The sequence below is a fragment of the Pseudonaja textilis genome, chromosome 13, assembly GCF_049901715.1.
Source record: "Pseudonaja textilis isolate UNSWEBS1 chromosome 13, rPseTex1.2, whole genome shotgun sequence".
In the NCBI taxonomy this organism is placed as follows: domain Eukaryota; kingdom Metazoa; phylum Chordata; class Lepidosauria; order Squamata; family Elapidae; genus Pseudonaja; species Pseudonaja textilis.
In genome coordinates, this window is record NC_142002.1 from 15297667 (window position 1) to 15317130 (window position 19464).

At 43.8% G+C, this 19464-nt stretch overlaps 1 protein-coding gene across 3 annotated transcripts in view; it reads right to left on the minus strand.

Annotated features, from left to right (window-relative positions):
• Window positions 1–19464, minus strand: part of GNB5 (G protein subunit beta 5) — a 30028-nt gene that overhangs the window by 9856 nt on the left and 708 nt on the right. For 2 of the 3 annotated variants that reach the window (XM_087941912.1, XM_087941913.1), the window contains exons 2-10: window positions 19089–19226; window positions 16629–16740; window positions 10684–10820; window positions 8546–8587; window positions 7667–7743; window positions 5552–5684; window positions 3017–3160; window positions 1535–1626; window positions 855–903 (exon numbers count right to left, since the gene is read on the minus strand). In XM_087941912.1, coding sequence (XP_087798038.1) covers window positions 855–903; window positions 1535–1626; window positions 3017–3160; window positions 5552–5684; window positions 7667–7743; window positions 8546–8587; window positions 10684–10820; window positions 16629–16740; window positions 19089–19214 — 912 coding nt within the window. In that variant the 5' untranslated portion in view covers window positions 19215–19226. Of the gene's footprint in view, window positions 1–854; window positions 904–1534; window positions 1627–3016; window positions 3161–5551; window positions 5685–7666; window positions 7744–8545; window positions 8588–10683; window positions 10821–16628; window positions 16741–19088; window positions 19227–19464 lie in introns of those variants that run through there. The other variant, XM_087941914.1, reaches the window with a different exon arrangement.

The following is a 19464-nucleotide window of genomic DNA, read 5'->3' on the forward strand; positions in this document are numbered from 1 at the left end:
GGACAAGTATGCTTTTATTTTAGCCATCCTTTTTCCCTGTTCAAGTCCCTCAATCGCCTTGGGAGATTATTATTTTAGCTTATTTTTGTTGCGATAGCATTTTTTACACCACCTTGGAATAATCTTTTGGCATGGAAAGACGGGGACAGGATGTCCAAAACAAGCTAATAAATAACATTTAAAATTAGCTTTCAATAACATTCCATCCTTCTTCTACCTCATTTGTCGTTGTAACTTTTTTCCTCCCACATAAATTCCAGAGCTGTGGTTTGGCTCGTAGATATTACATTCAACCCATTTGTTCAGGATAATTCTTTGGTTTATTGATTTGCCCCCCTTCCTCCAGGAGTCCAGAGCAAAACATGTGTGGATTATTCCATGTTAACCCTGCAAGAGCAGAGAGGATGAAAAGATCCGAGCTAAAATCCCTGGAAAAATTCCAAGGCTAAGGAGGAATCTTAAAGTCCTGGTTCAGATTCTATAAGGACAGAGAGATAAAAGAATTCAGAGCCCCTCTAGGTAAGCTGGCCAAGAAAATAACCACGTGCATATCTTGAACTACATTCCCAGAAGTCTTAGCCAATGTAAGTAGGGGATGCTGGAAGTTGTAAGAGCAACATCTGGAAGTCAAAAACTGTCAATCCTTAGGTCTAGGTCTTATTCATCCACCAGGTGGCAATGGGAAAATTTTAGAAGAACATTCGTTGACCTAGGAACTTGATGTCAGGCAGAGTCCTACAAAAGATCTGGAATTTGCACTTTTATTATTCCCAGCCACTGGCTCACTTGGTTGATTCAGCCTTCCTTTGTGGGGAAGGAATGTGTCTCTTTCAAAATTAAATAATGCAACGTACTGTGGCATCATCTGAGCCAGAGGCAAAGGCGTCTCCGCTTGGGTAGTACCTTCACAAAGAGGAAGAAAAAGACGTCAGCGCACTTTTGAAGCAATATTTGGCAATCTTTGCAAAACACAGCTGAGCCCTTGGAGTTTCCCTTGATCATGCCAAGATTTTACCAGGCGATGGCCCTGACCCACAATAGCATGAGTAAGGGAGATTCTTGTATTGACTCACACACAGATTTTCACTGACACTGGACAAGCCAAGATCATGTGGATCAGTCCTTGTCAGGAGTTAGCAACCAGATTCCCTGGGTGAAAAGTTCAAGTTCACCTACTTTATTGTGTTTCACTTATAGTACAGGAATTTTTCCTCAGGCTGCTTGCCTTCTCTTCCTTTAAGCTCCATGGGACCAACAGTTATGGTCCCATGGAGCTTAAAGGAGGTCAGCCCTATGCCTCTTGCAGCTGTGCAATGACTCGAGGCTACTTCCCTGCTTGACTCCTACACTCCTTGCCTGGCAGGGTGTTTCCCAACAGTTCTTCAGTTTCATGTTGGGTCCAGAGGATGGCAGACTGGATGAGAGATGACCTAAGAGGCCCATCCTTCAGCTTCTCTTTCTTCTGCCCTCCCCTCACAAAGCTATTTTTGTCAACATGTGCACCAACGCACCATTTCAAAAATAGGATTCTCACCTGACACCATTAATATCCGACTCGTGGGTTTCAAAGGACTGAATGCATTGTCCGGTTCGCATGTCCCAGATCATTGCCTTTTTATCACACCCCTAAATAAATGACAACAATATACATATTATTATATATTGTGATTGATACACATGTACACACACACATATATATGCAGGTTTTGGCATGTTCGGGTCTTTTCCGGTGTAAGATTGAGAGTATCTTGGCGACGTTTCAACGAGGTCCCATTTATAGAGAGACGGCAGCTCCGATCAACACTTTGCTCACACAAGAACGAAGCCAAAAGCACCAGCCTGAAGATGGTGAATGAGACCTTGTCAAAATGTTGCCAAGATACTCTCAATCTTACAGGAAAAGACCTGAACACGCCAAAACCTGCATACCTACACCCGTGAAAATCTACAAAAACGTATGTATGTATGTATGTATGTATGTATGTATGTATGTATGTATGTACGTACAAATATATATATATGTATGTAGGGAAACAATGATTAGATTAAGAGAGTTGGAAGGGACATTGGTAGGTCATCTAGTCCAGGGGTCTCCAACCTTGGCAACTTTAAGACTTGTGAACTTCAACTCCCAGAATTCCTCAGTCAGCAAAGTTGGCTGAGGAACTCTGGGAGTTGAAGTTCACAAGTCTTAAGAGTTGCCAAGGTTGGAGACCCCTGATCTAGTCCAGCCCACCGCCCAAACAGGAGACCCTACACCATTTCTGACAGATGGTAGTCCAATCTCTTCTTGAGAGCCTCCAGTGATGAAGCTCCCACAACTTCTGAAGGCAAAGCTGTTCCATTGAATATAGAACAACCAGAGTTGGAAGGGACCTTGTAGATCATCTAGTCCAGCCCACCACCCAAAAAGGAGACCCTACACCATTTCTGACAGATGGCAGTCCAATCTCTTCTTGAGAGCCTCCAGTGATGAAGCTCCCACAATTTCTGAAGGCCAGCTGTTCCATGTGTTGACTGTTCTCACTGTCAGAAAACTCCTTATCTCCAGGTTGAATATCTGCTTGTTCAGTTTCCATCGATTATTTCTTGTCTGGCCTTCAGGTGCCTTGGAAAATAGCTTGATCCCAACCTCCTCTCTGGGGCAGCCCCTCAAATATTGGACGACTGCTCTACTGTCTCCCCTGGTCCTTCTCTTCCCTAGACTAGCCAGGCCCAGTTCCTGCAACAGTTCACCATATGTTTTAGCCTCTAGTCCCCTAATAATTCAGGTTGTTCTTCTTTGCACTCTTGCTAGAGTCTCAACATCATGAGATCACAAAATGGATGCTGTTTGTTTGAAATATCTTTGTACAGTGTTAGTATCTCCCCCGTGCTCTCACCCCGTCCACAAACCTGAACCGCAGCAATAATCAGATTCCTCGTTTACCAACCAACCACAATTGGGATTGGGAACCTGGCCATTAAGCGAAGGGGCCATTAATCCCCATCTTGCGTAAAGGTAAGCTCGATTTACCCCCGATACAAACGTGTTCCCCGTTTCTGAAGGAGCAAGATCCAGGCACAAGACATCCGCCCCGTGTCCGTGGAAACTCTGTAGAAGCTGCCCGCTTTCAACGTCCCAGAGGGCACAGGTACCATCACCGCTTGCCGTCAAGATCTTTGGGGGGGGGAGGGGGGGAGAGAAAAAAAACAACCAAAGAGGCCATTCAAACTTGCATCAAATCACAAATTCAGAGAGCAACATGGACATGGCCAATGGCTTGGTAGCGCATCAGTATCCTTAAGAGGGTACTGGCTTTGTGAGCCCGTCTTATATACGCTTCCTGGTAAAATACATGGGAAAATTGCATTGGGGGCAGGGGGCAAACCCACCTAGGGAGAGCAAAACAGACTTTGCCAATGGATTCCTAGCCCGGAGTGAGATTCAAATATCCCGGTTCGCTGCCCGGGCGAGGCCATGGAAGGTAGGGCCTACCGGAACTTCCTGTTTCCGGCTTCTGGTGGGCCTCCAGAACCTGGAGAAGGCTGTTTTCATCCTCCCAAGGGTCCAAAGGCCTCCTGGGCTCTGGAGGCCCACCAGAAGCCGGAAATAGGCCCATTTCCGGACTTCTGGAAGGCCCGTTTTTCCCCCTCCCAGAGCCTCCGCGCAGACCCTGCACATATTCCATTGAAAATGGAATATATGCAGGCTCCTGGAAAGGGAGGACTGAGCCAGCCAGTCGGCTGAAATACTGATTCGGCAAACCAGCGGTAACTTTAACATCCGGTTTGCACCAACAGGTCCAAACCGGTGGAATGCCACCCCCGTTCCTAGCTCACCATATGCTTAGGAGGGTGATGATGTTTTTGAACCTGCCCTACCTAAGCTTCCTAGTAAAATACATGGGAAAATCCCATTGAGGGGCAAACCCACTTAAGGTTAAGTCTCCATGGATCCGGAGAGCAACATGTATCAGGGTGTACAAAAAAAACAAGAGTGTTTTTGGTCTTTTGTTTGTGCAGTCAACACTGGGATTAAATCAAAGACAGATATGTAAGAGCGAGAACTTAATTTTCTTGGCTTCGGATGACATAATGGGGTAAAGGGTTGAGTGCTGATAATTGATGAAGAAGCCACGCGATACAATTCCTGTTTGAAATGGGTGCAGCAAAACAGAGCAAGTTCCATCCTTTATATTGGAATTTGTCCCTGAAAAGATTTTTTTTTAAAAGAAAAGCCGGGTTTTTTGCTGAAAAGAATGTCTACGTCTAGAAAAATGGGAGGTCTTTTCATGTAGAACTCTCTTGCTGGTGGTATCTCATTCCTCACAGGCCATTTCCTAGAACATCTCTGCATCGCATCGGCTTTAATTATTCCACCAGCCTCCTCTCTCTCTCTCTCTCAAGGCTAGAGTTTCATATGCTAAGAGCCCACAGGTAGATGGGTGACACTGGTTTCCATAGCAATAGACTTGCACCGTCATCTTGGGCTTATTCCTGGAAACAGCGGAGTGGGAAATAGCAATTTCCTCTCACATCCCAGAATAGACTCCACTCAAGCTGATATTACGCTAGCACACTGAGAAAGAGCGAATGCCGTGCTCGATTTTGCATCAAAAGCACCTTGGGCATTTCTTTCAGAGAAAAAGAGAAGGTTAAGCGAATGTTCTCTTTAAGTGGAGCGTCCCTGAATTGAGCAGGAAGGTGGAGAAGGGGCTCGTGGGAGCTTCTCCTTGCAATCCTTCCTCCTTCCTTGGTCTGTACCCTCCCCAGCTTCATTCAGTTCCAAGAGAAGACAAATATCAGACTCTTCTCACTGGAGTGTCCCAAGGGGGCAACCGGACTTCCTTTGGTCTTCCTTGAAGACGATTCAGTGCAGAACTGAAGAAGCTTCTTGGATGAGAAGCGAAACATCTTCAAGGAAAAACAAAGGACGTCCAGCTGCCTCTTGAAAAAAAAAAATCGGGGGTGGGTGGGAGAACTTCTCCTCCTCCTGAAGAATTATGGAGAAACCCATCAAGCCGACTTTTCTATCCACAAATTGAGTGGAGGATTTTCAAAGTTTGCAATTTGCTTTTCCGTATTTATTATTTTTTTAGGGGGAGAATAGGAGCCCTTATTAGGAGTGGTGCGGTGGCCTAGAGGTGGAGCTCTCATCTCAAAATCAGGAGGCTGTGAGTTCGATTCTAGGTAGAGGCAGATATTTCTCTCCCTGGGCACAATGAGAATATATTGGCTGAACATAACTCTGCATTGGTGACAGGAAGGGCATCCGGCCATTAAACAAACGCTAGCTCCATTCAGTTGCCCAGACTACACACCAAAAAGGATTATGGGGCCGTTAAAATATGATGGTAGGAGCCCTTATTAGGTGGACTTCTGTGGGACGAGAAAAGGGTGACTCTGATTTTCCCCTATGAAACATAAAGAGTATTTTAGCCATCCCTATCCCAAAAGAAACAAATGAGTGTTTTTAAAGGGATTGTGAAGGGATTGTGAAAGCCACTCTGCACTACACAACTTTTCCAACGCAAAGAGTAACAACAAGATGCACGTTGGATGCACTTGCCTGCATATCAGAATTAGTGAAGCTGCAAGCTGACAAGTAGTTAGTATGCATTGCGACAGATTTCTTCTTAGCGGCCATGTTCTCGTTTTTTTCAAAGGTCAGGGGGTATACTGAGCATTTGTTATCCAGACCACTAGATTAAAAACAGGAGGGGGAAAAGGGAGAAGGAAAGTCCTTTTTGAAATATATATACATAGATAGATAGATAGATAGATAGATAGATAGATAGATAGACAGACAGATAGATAGATATACAAACATACATATGTTTTCTTAAGTTTTCGCGGGTACTTACATGTGTGGTATTCAGCTTTATTCGGGTATTTTCCCACATCATTTTAGTTGTGCTTTTAAAGTTGTAGCAACGTTTCGGCAGAATCTCATCTACCATCATCAGGCTTCTATATTGTGTTCGTCTGTATTGTGTTCATTCATCTGCCAGACGAACACAATACAGAAGCCTAAGGATGGCAGATGAGATTCTGCCGAAACGTTGCTACAACTTTAAAAGCACAACTATAATGACGTGGGAAAATACCCGAACAAAGCTGAATACATACATACATATATACATACATACATACATACATACATTCAGGTTGGGTAATAAAACCGACCTATTTAATCTTGCTGGTGTTATCTGAGTTATGCTAGTTGTATGGGCCTTGCAACCGTGAAGCCCTCAAAGCTCCTGGATTATCAATTTATTTCTGGACTAGATTGAAAATCTGAGATGGGAACTCTGAATTCCTGAACAACCTGAGATGTAATATACGGAGAGTCATCTTCTCCTTATCTCATTTCCCCTTCAGAAACTGCATTGTGGGAGGTCCTTCTAGAGACCTATTTCTTATTCTGTTTGTAAATTTTGTTTAATTCACTGGTAATCATTGCATTACATTGGCCGAAAGCTCTGTTGAGGGTCAGTGGATGGAAAGGTGACCTATAAATACAATGCTACCCTGGTACTCGACGTCTCTGGAGGTCATCAAATTTGGGACTCGACGCATTTTGATGTGAAGATTTTGCCCCAGAACTCATTGTTTGTTTGGTACTCAGCATGCAAGCTAGAAGTGGTGTTGGCTGTCTTGTGACTCGCTATCCTTTCTAGCCGAAATGAAGAGCCACATATTAAGCATTCGTCATTTTTAGGCCTCCCAGAACCAATTAATGAGTACTGAGGTACCACGGTAACCAGAGGTGGTGTTCAGCAGGTTCTGACCAGTTCTGGAGAATTGATAGTGGAAATTTTGAGTAGTTTGGAGAACCAGCAAAACCCCCACCTCTGACTGGACCCGCCCCCATCTATTCTCTGCCTCCCATTGAGTCCCAGCTGATCGGCTGGGTCTTCTTTGGTGGCCCTGCGCAGGAGAACGGAGCTGTAAAGCAGGCTAGGGGGTGGGAAGGGAATGGGGATTTTGCAGTAACCTTCCCCTGCCGTGCCCACCAAGCCACGCCCACAGAACCGGTATCCCACCACTGACGGTAACTAAATATAAAGGAAAAAAGATCTTCTCAGTCTTGGTAGCCATATCTCCAGAGGTGGTTCCTGCCCATTCATTTCCAAGGTCTCCTTCAAGATCTGCCTGAATGTACCCGTAATTGTGAATATGATCGTATTCAGGCAGGCTTTTGAAACTTAATGGTGATGGGTCTCCTCCTATTTATTCTTCTATAGGTTTTCTATTTGGGCTAGGTTATTTTACTAGAGGAGGTTTTTTTACACCATCCCATTACTGTACATCAGGGGTCTTCAAACTTGGCAACTTTAAGATTTGTGGACTTCAACTCAAACGTAGATAGGCCAAGTTGAAGTCCACAAGTCTTAAAGTTGCCAAGTTTGGAGACCTCTGCTGTATATATAGACACGTTATTTTGATGTTTTCAGATAGTGCCCAGAGTCTGGCAATAGGGGCAAGATAAAAATATTAATATGCATTATAATATACATGCAGCCAAACCATTTCTCTTTCTGCCAATATTAAAATCCAGCCAATATTTTTAAAAATTTCCATTTGGAAACCCATTGGTTTAAGAGAAGAAAGTAGCACCGCTTGTCACGATCAAAACACAGATTTTTTTCAAACACCTTTCGTTAAAGAGGCTTCTGCTTACCCACATGCAATGGCGCATCCAGACGGAGCATAGGCGCATGCCATCACCCATGTGCAGGGCATCGTCACCGCATGCTCCTGAAATACAAATCATTCCTTGCATCTCTCCAGCCAACGCTTGACCCAGCCTTGCTACTGGACAATCTGGGAAGCTCATTGAGATGTTAAGAGAAAAGGCCCAGGGACAAAACGTAGCCAATTCCCAACACCACCAGCCGCAAATGTGGTGTTGGATATCATCAAGGCCAACCAGAACTTGAGAGTCTTCATCCTTACGCAACAATGCAACGTGAGACAAAATAGAATTCAGAGGTGGCTTAAGGAGATGGTAGGGCATAAAGTGGAATATAAACCCAAAAATACAACAAAGAGGAGATGTACTTAATAATACATGTGATTATGGCAGCAAGTTTAGCCTTTGCTCAAAAGTGGAAAGATAAAAGAAATTCCTGATGAAAGTGAAGTAATAAAAAAGATATGGACGTGCACTGAGATGGATAAATTAACTTTCAAAATGAAAGAGGAGACAGAATACTATAAAGTATGGGATAAATTCTTTCAATGGTGGGGAAAAAAAGAAGGATCTAGAATCAAAAGAAAGTAGGGTTGGCAGAACGGCTGATTAGAACTAGAAAATATTGTATAAAATAAATATATAGATGCATAAATGTATATAAAACATGTATTCCAGGCTATAATATGTATGACAAACAGGATTTTCAGGATGATCACACCACATCCAATGTTTTTAATACTTTACTTAATAAAACTTTTGGAGAAAAAAAAAGAGACAAAATAGGGTGGATTTTCTCCCCACATCCAACAGACCCTTCAGACTGTGCCCGATCTTGTTGGGGAAAGATGTTCTAGAGCAACTCACCTTATTGGTGGTAAAGGCATCCCAAACGATCACCTTCCCGTCCTAAAGAAGAGAAGGAAGAATTCAAAACTCTCTGGAATGTGGGTGTTTTATTTGGAAGTGACAGTGTAGTTGAGTCCACTGCTTACACCCCCTGCCTAGAATTACAGGAATTTATGAGGCAGAGGAGACCCGACTTAATTAAACCGATGGTGTGTCAACTTTCAAAAGATAACATCAACAAAAATAAACCCTTTTGTGGTATCAAGTCAGCTCAGATATTCTGCCTTAATCAATCTGATCTTAGTGGCAGTCAGGGAAGGTGGCACTCTTATCCCATTGAGGTCTCAATGAGTCATGAGTGACCCCTGGTGTTCATCAGATGGACTTTGGTGGCCCACCATCAATAGTTTTTCCCTGGAGCTTCTCATGGTGTTCTTTTTTTTGTATAAACTTTTTATTTTATTTTACAAACATTCCACCCTTTCTTTATACAGTGCGTTGTCTGGGTACAAGTATCTTCTGCATATTTGTGGTTAATACAATTTCCCTACAACAATTACATTACATTCTTGTTTAAACTAGTATACATATCTTATCATTGTAACCATCTCCTTCTTGACTCCTTCCCCTCTATATTCATATATGTTCGTTCTATTTATTTATCTATCTACAGTATCTATCGATCTATCTATCTATCTATCTATCTATCTATCTATCATCTACAGTATCTATCTATCTACAGTATCTATCTACAGTATCTATCTATCTATCTATCTATCTATCTATCTACAGTATCTATCTATCTACAGTATCTATCTATCTACAGTATCTATCTATCTACAGTATCTATTGATCTATCTATCTATCCATCCATCCATCTATCTATCTATCTATCTATCTATCTATCTATCTATCTATCTATCTATCTATCTATCTATCTATCTATCTATCTATCTATCTATCTATCTATCTATCTATATCTTGTATGTTCATATATTTCATTTCTAATTTCCATTTTTCTTTTCCAACCATTGATAAAATAATTCCCATATCATGTAATATTCAGTTTGTTCTTCCCATGGTGTTCTTAATCACCATGAACCTTTTTATTCCTACTCAGCTATGAGGCCAAAATCAGGATCTAGTTGTGAAGATGGACTTCTCCACCTGCCAAGCGTCCCTCCATCCCGAGAGGAGAACCTCAGGAAAACTTTCACCTCCTTCATGACTTGACACTAAAAAAAAAATCCTTGTTGAGTTGCTGGCCCTAGACAACGCTTAGATCAAGACCTCCAGGTTCTCCTTTGTTTTGGCTTTTGCCCTTATGACGAGGGGTCTTTCTGTAACATCAACCATGAAGAGCATGGTTAAACATATTCTATATCTTGTCATTCTTAGGGAATAAAATGTGCACTTGGTTTCTGTTGTGGTGAAACCATAATCCTTTGACTGAGAGGATGGGATGGAGCAGAAGATACAATAGCTGTATTGCCCTAGGTGCTTCTCAACCTTGAAAGTTTTGAGGATGGGTGGACTTTAACTCCCAGAAGCCCTCTGTCAAGATAAAAAGAAATATCCACTTTTTATATTCGACACTGTCCTTCCTTCCTTCCCCCGCCTCTCTCTCCACTTTCCTTCCTTCCACTCTCCCTCTCCCTTCCTTCCTTCCCCTCTGCCTTTCTCTCCCTTCCTTCCTCTCTCTCTCTTCCTCTCTCCACCTTCCTTCCTTCCCCTATCCCTTTCTCTCCCTTCCTTCCCCTCTCCCTCTTTCTCTCTCCACCTTCCTTTTCCTCTCCCTTCCTTCCCCTCCCCTTTCTCTCTCCACCTTCCTTCCTTCCCCTATCCCTTTCTCTCCCTTTCTTCCTTCTCCTCCCCCCCTCTCTCTCTCCACCTTCCTTCCCCCCTCCCTCTTTTCCTTCCTTCCTTCCTTCCTTCCTTCCTTCCTTCCTTCCTTCCTTCCTTCCTTCCTTCCTTCCTTCCTTCATCTCTCCACCTTCCTTCCTCTCTCCCTCTCTTTCTCTTCCTTCCTTCCCCTCTCCCTCTCTTGTAAGCTCTGGGAGTTGAACTCCATCCATCTTCACACTGTCAAAGTTGAGAAGCACCAGTCTAGAAAGAAACTGATAAAAACAATATAAACAAATAAAAACTCCTGTTACCTGGGAAGAGCTGACAGCTCTTCTTTTGTCCTTGCACCAGTCCATACAGAGGACTTTGTTGCCATGGCCTTTCAGGGTCCTCCGTGTCTTCATCACAAATGGTCCCAAAGCCTCCACGCGTTCCGCCACCTGATGCACTACGAGAAATTCACAAGCGGCATTGAGACCTGAGCCACCATGGAAGCAGGCCCAGTCAGGACCCCAGGCAAGATACAAAAGCTAAGAAGGAGATTAGCAGAAGACCTGGAGAAGAAGTGTCAACCTAGGGAAATGAAATGGCCCTGTTTGCATCCCAGAGCAAGGACCCCCAAAAGATGGACAACCTCACCTGGTTGAAAGACCTGGTCTTTGATTTCCACCTTTAGGACCACACTGCATTGAAAGGTAATTTGACCAAGGGAAAAACAATTCCTACCCTACCTAATATTCTCTAGGTATGTCTGGATTTCAGGATTCTTAATCTCTAGTCAGAAGGACCTTTGACCGGGAATTATGGAAATCTGGATCCAAGATGGCGCCGACTATGGCTGTCTCAGTGAAATGCTCTCTAAGAATGTTCTTTCAGCACCAATTCAGAAAGCTCAAACTGCCCAAGGAGCTGCTGATAACAGTTCTACAGAGGAATTACTGAGTTCTGCAACCCCAAAAGACAGACACAGACTTCAGAGGATAGTTAGGACTGCAGAAAAAACAATGGCTACCAACCTGCCTTCCATTGAGGACCTGTATATCCTGCACGAGTCAAAAAGAGGGCTGTGAAAATATTTACAGACCCCTCACATCCTGGACATAGATTGTTTCAATTTCTAACCTCAAAACGACACTATGGAGCACTGCACACCAGAACAACTAGACACAAGAAGAGTTTTTTCCTGAACCCCATCACTCTGCTAAACAAATAATTTCCTCAACACTGTCCAACTATTTACAAAGTCTGCACTACTATTACTGTTAATCTTTTCATCACTCCTTATCACCCATCTCCTCCCACTTGTGATTGTATGACTGTAACCTTGTTGCTTGTATCCTAACTATTTTTATTGACTGTTCCCTAGTATGATTCGATTGCTTATTGTACTGTGACTATTATTAAGTGTTGTAACTGATGATTCTTGACTCTTGACAAATGTATCTTTTCTTTTATGTACAATGAGAGCATTTGTACCAAAGACAAATTCCTTGTGTGTCTAATCACACTTGGCCAATAAACCTATTCTATTCTATTCTATTCTATTCTATTCTATTCTATTCTATTCTATTCTATTCTATTTCTAATTCTATTTCTAATTCTATTTCTATTTCTAATTCTAATTCTAATTCTAACTCTATCTAACCAGGAATGAAGAACCTAGCCTACTGTTGATCATCAACTCAACATCTATTGGCCAAAGCAGCACCAGAGAACAAGAACAAGCTTATTTCTAACCAAATGTGGAATTCCACAAGGGTTGCTTTCTCACAATTTCCAACCTGTAGAAGTAGAAGCACTATTCATTTTATTTATTCACACGTTTATTCACCTAAAAGAGGCTCAGGTTGACTGTTCTCTCTCACCTTTCCATATTATAATCTCAACAAACCTGTGAAATAGGGCGGACAGTGGAGCGACGGTGGTAGCTCTGAATCACCCACTGAGTTGATAATGGACATTTTTTTCCCCCTTTGTTCCTTCTTTCTCCTTTTTTGTGTTAATTTAAAACGAAACTTTTGGGAGATGCCTAGAATTACCTGTGAGGTTCTCTGGGTATTTCTCACATCGTATGTGGACTCGCTATCTTATAAAAGCAGAAGAAATGGTCCAGCAGTCCTGCTGTGCCGAAGAATACTGCAAATTTGAGGTGAAAGGACTTAGAGGATTTCTAGGAACTTTTATGCCCATTGCATGTCAGAAAGTAGATGTCAACTCATAAAACATTTCTATGCCTGATTTAGGGTTGCCCTGAATAGGGGGTGGGGGGGAGAAATTTGAAGGAGCAGTGGGGCAGTTTAAAACCGAAAGTGCATTCCATTCTTATCTTGCAAAGATTGTAACTAAGTGACCGGAGTTTCTGCCCCCAAAATCTCTAATTGGAGAACTTGATTGATGACTCTTGGCTATGAACATGTTTCGTTGGAGAATATGAATTATGATGCACCCAAAGGAGTGGGGGGAAGCCAGGGTAAAGGGTGACAGTGAATTACCTGTCTCAGAATCAGCTTCAAACAGGTCATGCCATCATGTTCACTCCTAATAAATTCTTTATAGTTTTTAAATCTTAGCTCGAGGCTCATGATTTAATTAGGGCAACTGCCGGAATCCCGATAATAGATTTATATTTACTTACTATAGACCTTTGAGCAATTTTTTTATTAGGTCCAACAAAAACCTGCCATATCCATTTTTTTTTCAAATTCTACAGTTCTCTTCATCAAGTTGGAAAATCAACCTCACTGGAATTCTGGATATGGCTAGTTCTTTTATGTTGTATCATTTATGCTCCTAAATCATGAGTCTCCAAACTTGGAAATGTTAAAGACTTGTGGACTTCCAACTCCCAGAATTCTGGGAGTTAAAGTCCACATGTCTGGTTTATGAGAATAATTCTGGGAGTTAAAGTCCACAGTCTGGTTTAAGAGAATAATTCTGGCAGTTAAGGTCCACAGTCTGGTTTAAGAGAATAATTCTGAGAATTAAAGTCCACAGGTCTAGTTTAAGAGAATAATTCTGAGAATTAAAGTCCACAGGTCTGGTTTAAGAGAATAATTCTGAGAATTAAAGTCCACAGGTCTAGTTTAAGAGAATAATTCTGAGAATTAAAGTCCACAGGTCTGGTTTAAGAGAATAATTCTGAGAATTAAAGTCCACAGGTCTGGTTTAAGAGAATAATTCTGAGAATTAAAGTCCACTGGTCTTAAAGTTGCCAAATGTGGAGACCCCTGTCCTAAGCCAATACAGCCATATTTATTAATATTTTACTACTGATATAATCCTGTCCTTTAGGAGTGATCCTCTCTACTGGGAAGAGAATGAGCTTCCTTAAAAAGCACCAACTCTTTTCCTAAAAAAAGGGAGCCACATTAAAACCACATCAAATCTTCTTAAAACTGCAGTTAAGGAAGCAACATCCATTCACACAAATATTGACAGTTTCAAAAGCCGCTCGAAAAATTTCACTTCGCCTTCCAAAACCTTTCCAAAAAGAAGGCCAGCAAAAAAAGAAAAATTCAAATGTATTCTTGTAAGCAGGCTTGTTTTGCTCCCAATGCATCCTTGACAAGTTCCAGGACATATTCCTCTTTTGCACAAACGGAGCACTTATGGGCCAAACAGTCTTTGAACTCCCCTGTCTTTGCTGGCAGGGTTATTTTTTTGGCAGGACTCCTGAACCCAGCGCTGACGAGCGGTGCCTTATGGCTTATTTGGCTACTATTCAAGCAACCCATTTCTGCCTCTTTAATGATCACGGTGATGGATTAGCCATTCCAAAAGCAACCATTATAGCAGCATCCCGAAGAAGCTTTTTTGTTATATTTTTGGAATAACAGAAAAGGATCTTCTTGCAGAAAGGAAAAGCTAATTCCCATCTGCTGGAAGGCCAAATACTGATGAACAAGTCAGGAATTTTTAAAACATTCGCTGTCTTTTCACAATTACTTTCCACTTTGAGAAACTGCTTTACCAGGCTTTGGTGGGTTTTGTCCCCAAGGCCAAAGACTTCTAAAAATTTCAGAGTTCCTTGAAAGATTAAAAAAAAAATATCAGTGAAATGCATTTATTTCCCTGGGAAAGAAAACTGAATGCAAGAAAGGGGACAGGAATAAACTTCTCAAAGTTTTTTTTTTCCTTTTGGCTGGAACGCCCTGCATTCAATACAGTCCTGAAAGTGCTCCGTGCCTCTGAAATGTTTAACAGCCCAAGGAAATCAAGCTTTTAAAAGAAAAATAAAATGTGTTGGTTGAGAAAAGCAAGTAATGCCTCTTTAGATTCAGATTTCCTGATGGCCAAACAGGTTTTTTTGCAAAATAAAAAATTCTAATAATGCAATGGTATGTATACATCAAAGGTGTGGACTTCAACTCCCAGAATTCCCAGCGATGACTGGGAAATTCTAGGAATTGAAGTCAAAATGCTAGCTGGGGAATTCTGGGATTTTTTTAAAAAAAAATCCTGCCTTTATTATAAATAATTCAAGCTGATGAAGACTTATGATATTCCTTTTTTTTTCCCATCCTGAGATGAGTTGTCGACCTTTTGCAGGTCTGTGTCTTGCAGATCTGTTGGTCAACTCTCAGCCACAGCTGGCTGAGGATTGGAGAGTTGGTGCTGGACACATCTGGAGGGGGTGAGTCAAGGAAGAGGGGTAGGGAAATCCGCTATGCTCAACTTAGCATCTCTCATTGGACTGTGACGGCGAGAAAACGAAAGCCCACCTAGTCCTTAGAGCAGGGGTCTCCAACCTTGACAACTTTCAAGACTTGTGGACTTCAACTCCCAGAATTCTTCAGCCAGCCACAGCAACAGGAAGTCTAAAAGCAGCGTTGCTGGCTCAGGAATTCTGGGAGTTGAAGTCCACAAGTCTTAAAGTTGCCAAGGTTGGAGATCCCTGCCTTAGAGAACCCGTTCAACTATTGTAAACATCCATTTGTCTGGAATGCTATAAGGCAGTGGTGGCTAACTTTTTGGGGCTCCTGTGACAAAAATGGCATGCGTGCGTACATGCTCATGTGTCAGCACCCAGAAGGCAATGCGCGCATCCCCCCACACACCTGCGTGCACGATTTCCCCCCCCCCACTGCCCCCTTATCTGCACTGCGCCTCCCAGCTGATTTTCGGCCTGTTTGAGGCCTTTCTCGGCCTCCCAGAGGCTTGAGGGAAGCCTCTGCAGCCTTTGTAGGACGAAAAATGGGCCCCGTTTCACAGGAAGGCCGAATAAGGCCCGAAAATCAGCTGGGAGGCGCACCGCATGCACAGTGAGGTAATTCTGCCTGCGGCTTGCGTGCCCACACAAATGGCTCTGCGTGCCACCTGCCATAGGTTTGCCATCACGGCTATAGGGCTTCCTGCTTGAGCAGGGGGGTTGGACTAGAAGACCTCCAAGAACCCCGCTAACGTTTATTGTTATTCTGTTGCCCAGAGCCACCAGAAGTCGAACCCCCCAATACATTTAGCATATTATAATTCAACCAGGTTAGGATTCCCCACCAAAGCAATTATGCAAGCATTTTCATGACAACAATGCCAGCCAAGTTCAAAGGTGTGTTTTGTTTTGTTTTTTTGCTGGGTACCAGCAGATCCTTCAGAGCAGACGAACCAACAAAGACTCCAAACTCCCAAATCCAGGGGGTGGGATTGATTCTAAGGCGACCCCCCCACACACACACACGCAAAGAAGCAGCAGCTTCCAGCTCGGCCCCGTCCAAACCTAGTTAGCTCCCCTCCAACCCTGCTGGGCTGCTGCTGCTGCCTGGGTTCCTGGCGGGGCAGAGGGCCCGGGCCATTTGGAGGGCGCCCGGTTGCAAATGGGGACGGCTTGAACGTTTCTAGGGCGCCAGAGCCCCCTTTCGCTGGCCGGCAGGAAGAGAAAAGCAGGAGGCGGGGTGCAAAAAAAAGAAGCAGTCAGGCAGGAGATGGGGAGGGGTCTCCTCTGCCTCGCCCCCCCCCCCCAATATCTCTTTAGCCCGCCGCTGGTTCGGGCTGGCCGGGCATCCCTCCACCCAGCGGTGCCCGTTGTTTACGCCGGGCAGCCTGGCAGCCGCCCGTGCAGAGGGAGGTTGCATGCCCCGGGGAGGGGGCGCCCCTTCCCCGCCCGGGGCTGCAATAGAGACCCCCTTCCCCGCTGCCTCCCCCCCCGCCCGCCCGGGGTTGCAATAGCCTTGCAAGGAGAAGCGCCCGCCCGCCCGCCCGCCTCCCTCCCTCCTTCTGGCGATGCCCAGGGCGCAGCCCGCCCAGCCCGGCCCCGACTCACGCTCCACGTCGTGCAGCTTGGCCCTCTCCTCCTCCAGCTTGCCCTTCAGGCTCTCCGCCTCGGTCTTGAGCACGGCCAGGCTCTCCTTCTCCTGCAGCCCTTCGGTTGCCATCTTGGCCAGAAGGGGAAGAGAGAGAGAGAGAGAGAGGAGCGTGCAAGTGAGCCAGGCAGCCAGGGATGGGGAGGGGAGGATGGAGAGGGGAGGGGAGGGAGGGAGGGAAGGGTGGAAGGAGGAGCCTCCGCCCCCGCCGAGCCGAGCCCGGGGCAGCCCTTTCGGGAGCGCGCAGCGCGGGCGGCATCCACCGATGGATGGAGGATGGGGAGAAGCCCCGCGCGGATGGGTCTAAATCGGGTGACCCAAGTGGCCGACCCAATTTTGCTTTTTCTTTCTTTCTTTCTTTCTTTCTTTCTTTCTTTCTTTCTTTCTTTCTTTCTTTCTTTTTCTTCTCTCTTTCTCTCCCTTCCTTCCTTCATTTATTTATTTATTTATTCCCAGCTTTTTTCCCGTCTCAGCTTTTAAAATAGAATAACAGAAAAGTTGGAAGGGACCTAGAGGTCTTCTAGCCCAACCCCCTGCTTAGGCAGGAAACCCTACACCATTTCAGACCGATGGTTGTCCAATCTCATCTTAAAAACTCCCAGTGTCGGAGCATTCACAGCTTCTGGAGGCCAGTTGTTCCACTGGTTAATGGTTCTCACTGTCAATAATTTCCTCCTTAGTTCTAAGTTGCTTCTCTCCCTGATTAGTTTCCACCCGTTGCTTCTTGTCCTGCCTTTAAGGTGCTTTGGAGAATAGCTTGACTCCCTCTTCTTTGGGGCAGCCCCTGAGATATGGGAAGACTGCTATCCTGTCTCCCCTAGTCCTTCTCTTCATTAAATGATCCCTTGGTTCACTCTGGGCTGCTTTGCCGAAAACTGGAAGTAAATACTGTACAAGCTGTCGAATTAGAAATCGTTCACAAGGGAGCCAGCTATTATCGGCATCTGGCAAGAGCTACTTGAAATTCGGAGAACAAGTCCTCCTAGTTCTTAAACCTGGCTGGGGAATTCTGGGAGTTGAAGTCCTCCAGGCTTAAGGTAGTGACAGGTTTTATTTTTCTGGGCTCCAAGATCACCGCAGATGGGGACTGCAGCCAAGAAATTAAAAGATGCTTGCTCCTGGGGAGGAAAGCTATGGCAAATCTAGACAGCATCTTAAAAAGCAGAGTCACCACCCTGCCAATAAAAGTGCGTAGAGTCAAGGCTATGGTTTTCCCAGTTGCAATGTATGGCTGTAAAAGTTGGACCATAAGGAAGGCTGAGCACCAAAGAATGGAGGTCTTTGAACTCTGGTGCTGGAGAAGATTCCTGTGAGTCCCTTGGACTGCAAGGCGATCAAACTGGTCAGTCCCAGAGGAGATCAACCTTGACTGCTCTTTAGAAGGCCAGATCCTTTTAATCAGCTGCACATCAAGAGAGCATCTATAAGATGTTTTATAGATGGTACTTGCCCCCCTCCGAGATTGGCGAAAACGTATCTCAACATGAATCCGGCATGTTGGAAATGCAAGAAGAAAGAAGGTACATTCTATCACATGTGATGATCCTGCCCGGAGACTCAAAAATATTGGCTAAAAATAAAAAAAAATGGCTGCATGAGATCACTAACGAACAAATAGAATTAGAACCGGAATTATTCTTACTAGGGATATATAAAAAGAAATACAGGAGAAATATAAAATATATAGTATTACATATTTTAACAGCAGGTAGAATTGCTTATGCCCAGTGTTGGAAACATACATGTATACCACCAGATGAACCGATTATCCAAAAAGTAATGTCTTGTGCCGAGGTGGATAAATTAACTCTGATTTTACAAGAAAAGGAAGAGTCCGAGTATTATAGGATTTGGGGAAAATGGTATGACTGGATTGAGCTAAGATAGATGGATGATGAAAAATTAATGATAAGCAACATATAGGTTAAATGCTTACATTCGCATAAATTGTATATATTTGTAAATAATGCACAAAATAGTAGTATAAGATGAATGCCACAAACGGTTAATGTCAAGATATTTTTTGTTCATTTTAAAGTCATAAAAGATTAATAAAGTTTATTATAAAAATAAAAGAAGGCCAGATCCTGAAGATGAAACTCAAAGACTTTGGCCACCTCATGAGACAGGAAGGCCTGGAGGAACGTTGTCCATGGGGTTGCGATGGGTTGGACGCAACTTCACAACTAACAACAAGCTTAAAGTTGCCCAGGTTGGAGATCCCTGCCCTACACTATGACTCTGCAGTTTGGGTCGTGAAAGATCTGCAAGAAAGCAAGCTCAGGGAGAAGCAACAACCTCTCGTTTCAACCCACTCTGCTAAGAGAGTGAAGATGGGGTGCCACCAATCAGAAGGGACACCACACGAGATCCAGTAGATCTCCCCCGCCAACAGCCTTCCAATCATTGCAGGCCCTTACCTGCTTCACGCATAACGCACAGCAGCTGCGTTTCTCCGACTTACAATATATTTGTTGAAGAACCTTCTCTTTGCTACAAATGTCGCACGGCCCAAAAATATTGACCGCAAAGGTTTGGTCACACATCTTGGCAGGCCGCTGAAAGAGAGGAGAGCAGAAGTGACAGGTATGGCTTTCTTCCTGACTTAAAAATAATAATAACAGATAAACAGGAAGTTGGTTGATTAGACACAATAATTACATTTATTACTGACTGGAAATCCCCTATAGACTTTTTTTTCCAGAAAAAATGGGGAAAAAATGAACGTGATTGACGGGTTTGATGATTAGAAAGGACAGGCTATGCTACAAAGGAAATTATATTGTCATTTTAGAG